General features: G+C 47.4%; 1 protein-coding gene across 1 annotated transcript in view; it reads left to right on the top strand.

Annotated features, from left to right (window-relative positions):
* Positions 1–1,514, top strand: part of LOC101863910 — a gene marked incomplete in the record, with an annotated part of 280,465 nt that overhangs the window by 219,023 nt on the left and 59,928 nt on the right. The window contains 1 exon segment of the mRNA XM_005101353.3: positions 1,204–1,254. Within this exon segment, the coding sequence (XP_005101410.2) occupies positions 1,204–1,254 (51 nt within the window).

Here is a 1,514-nt window from a genome sequence, read left to right as displayed (position 1 = left end):
AGAGAGAGAGAGAGAGAGAGAGAGAGAAAGAGAGAGAGAAAGAGAGAGAGAGAGAGAGACCCAGACAAAAAAAAGTCTCAAGCGTCCAAAAGAGCGCTGTGTTTATTAATAGGCCACTTCCCTATAGGAGTGGAAACCTCTGAAAAGAAAACAGACTATCAAACACGTTCTGCTTTGCTGCGTCGGGAAAATAGCAGAGAGTTACGGTCCCTGCTGGGTAATCGCGTCCGGTGTCAAAGCTGGGAAGGCGCCCGAATAATTGATCCGGTCTTACGCGTTGACGGTCTTCTTTCTTCTTTTCTTCCTCCCGCTCTTCCCCTTTTCTCCACACCCTTTCTTCTTCGTCTTCTTCCACTTTTTTCTTTCTTTTTTTTTCGTTCTGCCTTTTCTAACCAGACCACAGTTTGAATCGGAAAAGAATGTAGTAAATATTTATCTCGGAGTATGCCTCGTATGCCTTCCGTGCTAGGGGACTTGCGAGCTTGTGAATTATAATGTTGCCCCCCCTCCCCCCTCCCCCGTCCCCCAACTCCCCACTCCCCCTTTACACACACAAACACACACACGTTATTGAGGTTTGACGAACGCCCAACGGCACATGTCTTTGCATTCCTCGAGCCTAGAAGAGCCCCGTCCGTCCGCTTAGAGTTTGAGACACAGCAAGGGCATATTTTAGTCGGAAATTAAAAGAGTCGGGAAAGAATGTTTGTGTGGGCTTCATTCTAGGACCTACAGCGTGGAGGGAGGGAAGCGCTCCGTCAAAGTGCAAGAAGTTGTGTCAATATTCTGTTGGGAGTTTGAAAAGCTGTTGTGGTGACAACGACGACGACGACGACGTCCGCCGATCGAGGGGATAGTGAATTCAGTTATTATTCCTCGCGAAATATTTCTTCTTCTCGTCGACATTTTTGCTGGAAATTCCACCAACCACTACAATCATGATACAGTGTTGGTCGAGCGAGGATCTAGAGCAGCACTTCTTCTGCGTTTGGTGAAAGAAAGTGTCTGTCGGCTGGTGCAAGTGCAAGGTGTGCTACAGTGTTTCTATGAAGTTGGTGCTTTCGCACGGGGCCGATTCGAGTGTGGATTTCTACTCCTCCTCCTCCTCATCCTCATCCTGTTGAATGTGAGCGATGCGCGCGTAGTTGGAAGCAAAGATAATGTACTACAATGTTATCTTCATCTTCTCTTTCATCCCCACAGACGCTCCGACGAACCCCAGCACCACGTCCACTCTTCCTACCCCGCCTCCAGGTGAGTAAAGATTTCTGCTTTACTTTCAGGCACTGGATTGAAATAATTATTGTTATTGGCGTGTAAATAAGAATGGAAGTGGACGTGGACGTAATAGTTTGTGAAGTCTTAACTCCCTTCATACCTCCTCTCTCTCATTCTCTGTCTGTCTGTCTGTCTGTCTGTTTGTCTCTCTCTCTATCTCTCTCACTTAGTCTGTCTGTTAGTCTGTCTGTCTGTCTGTCTGTCTGTCTGTCTGTCTGTCTGTCTGTCTGTCTGTC

Source organism: Aplysia californica, unplaced genomic scaffold (assembly GCF_000002075.1).
Source record: "Aplysia californica isolate F4 #8 unplaced genomic scaffold, AplCal3.0 scaffold00279, whole genome shotgun sequence".
NCBI lineage: Eukaryota > Metazoa > Mollusca > Gastropoda > Aplysiida > Aplysiidae > Aplysia > Aplysia californica.
Note: the sequence above shows the minus strand (reverse complement) of the source record. Positions and strands in the feature narration are given on the sequence as shown.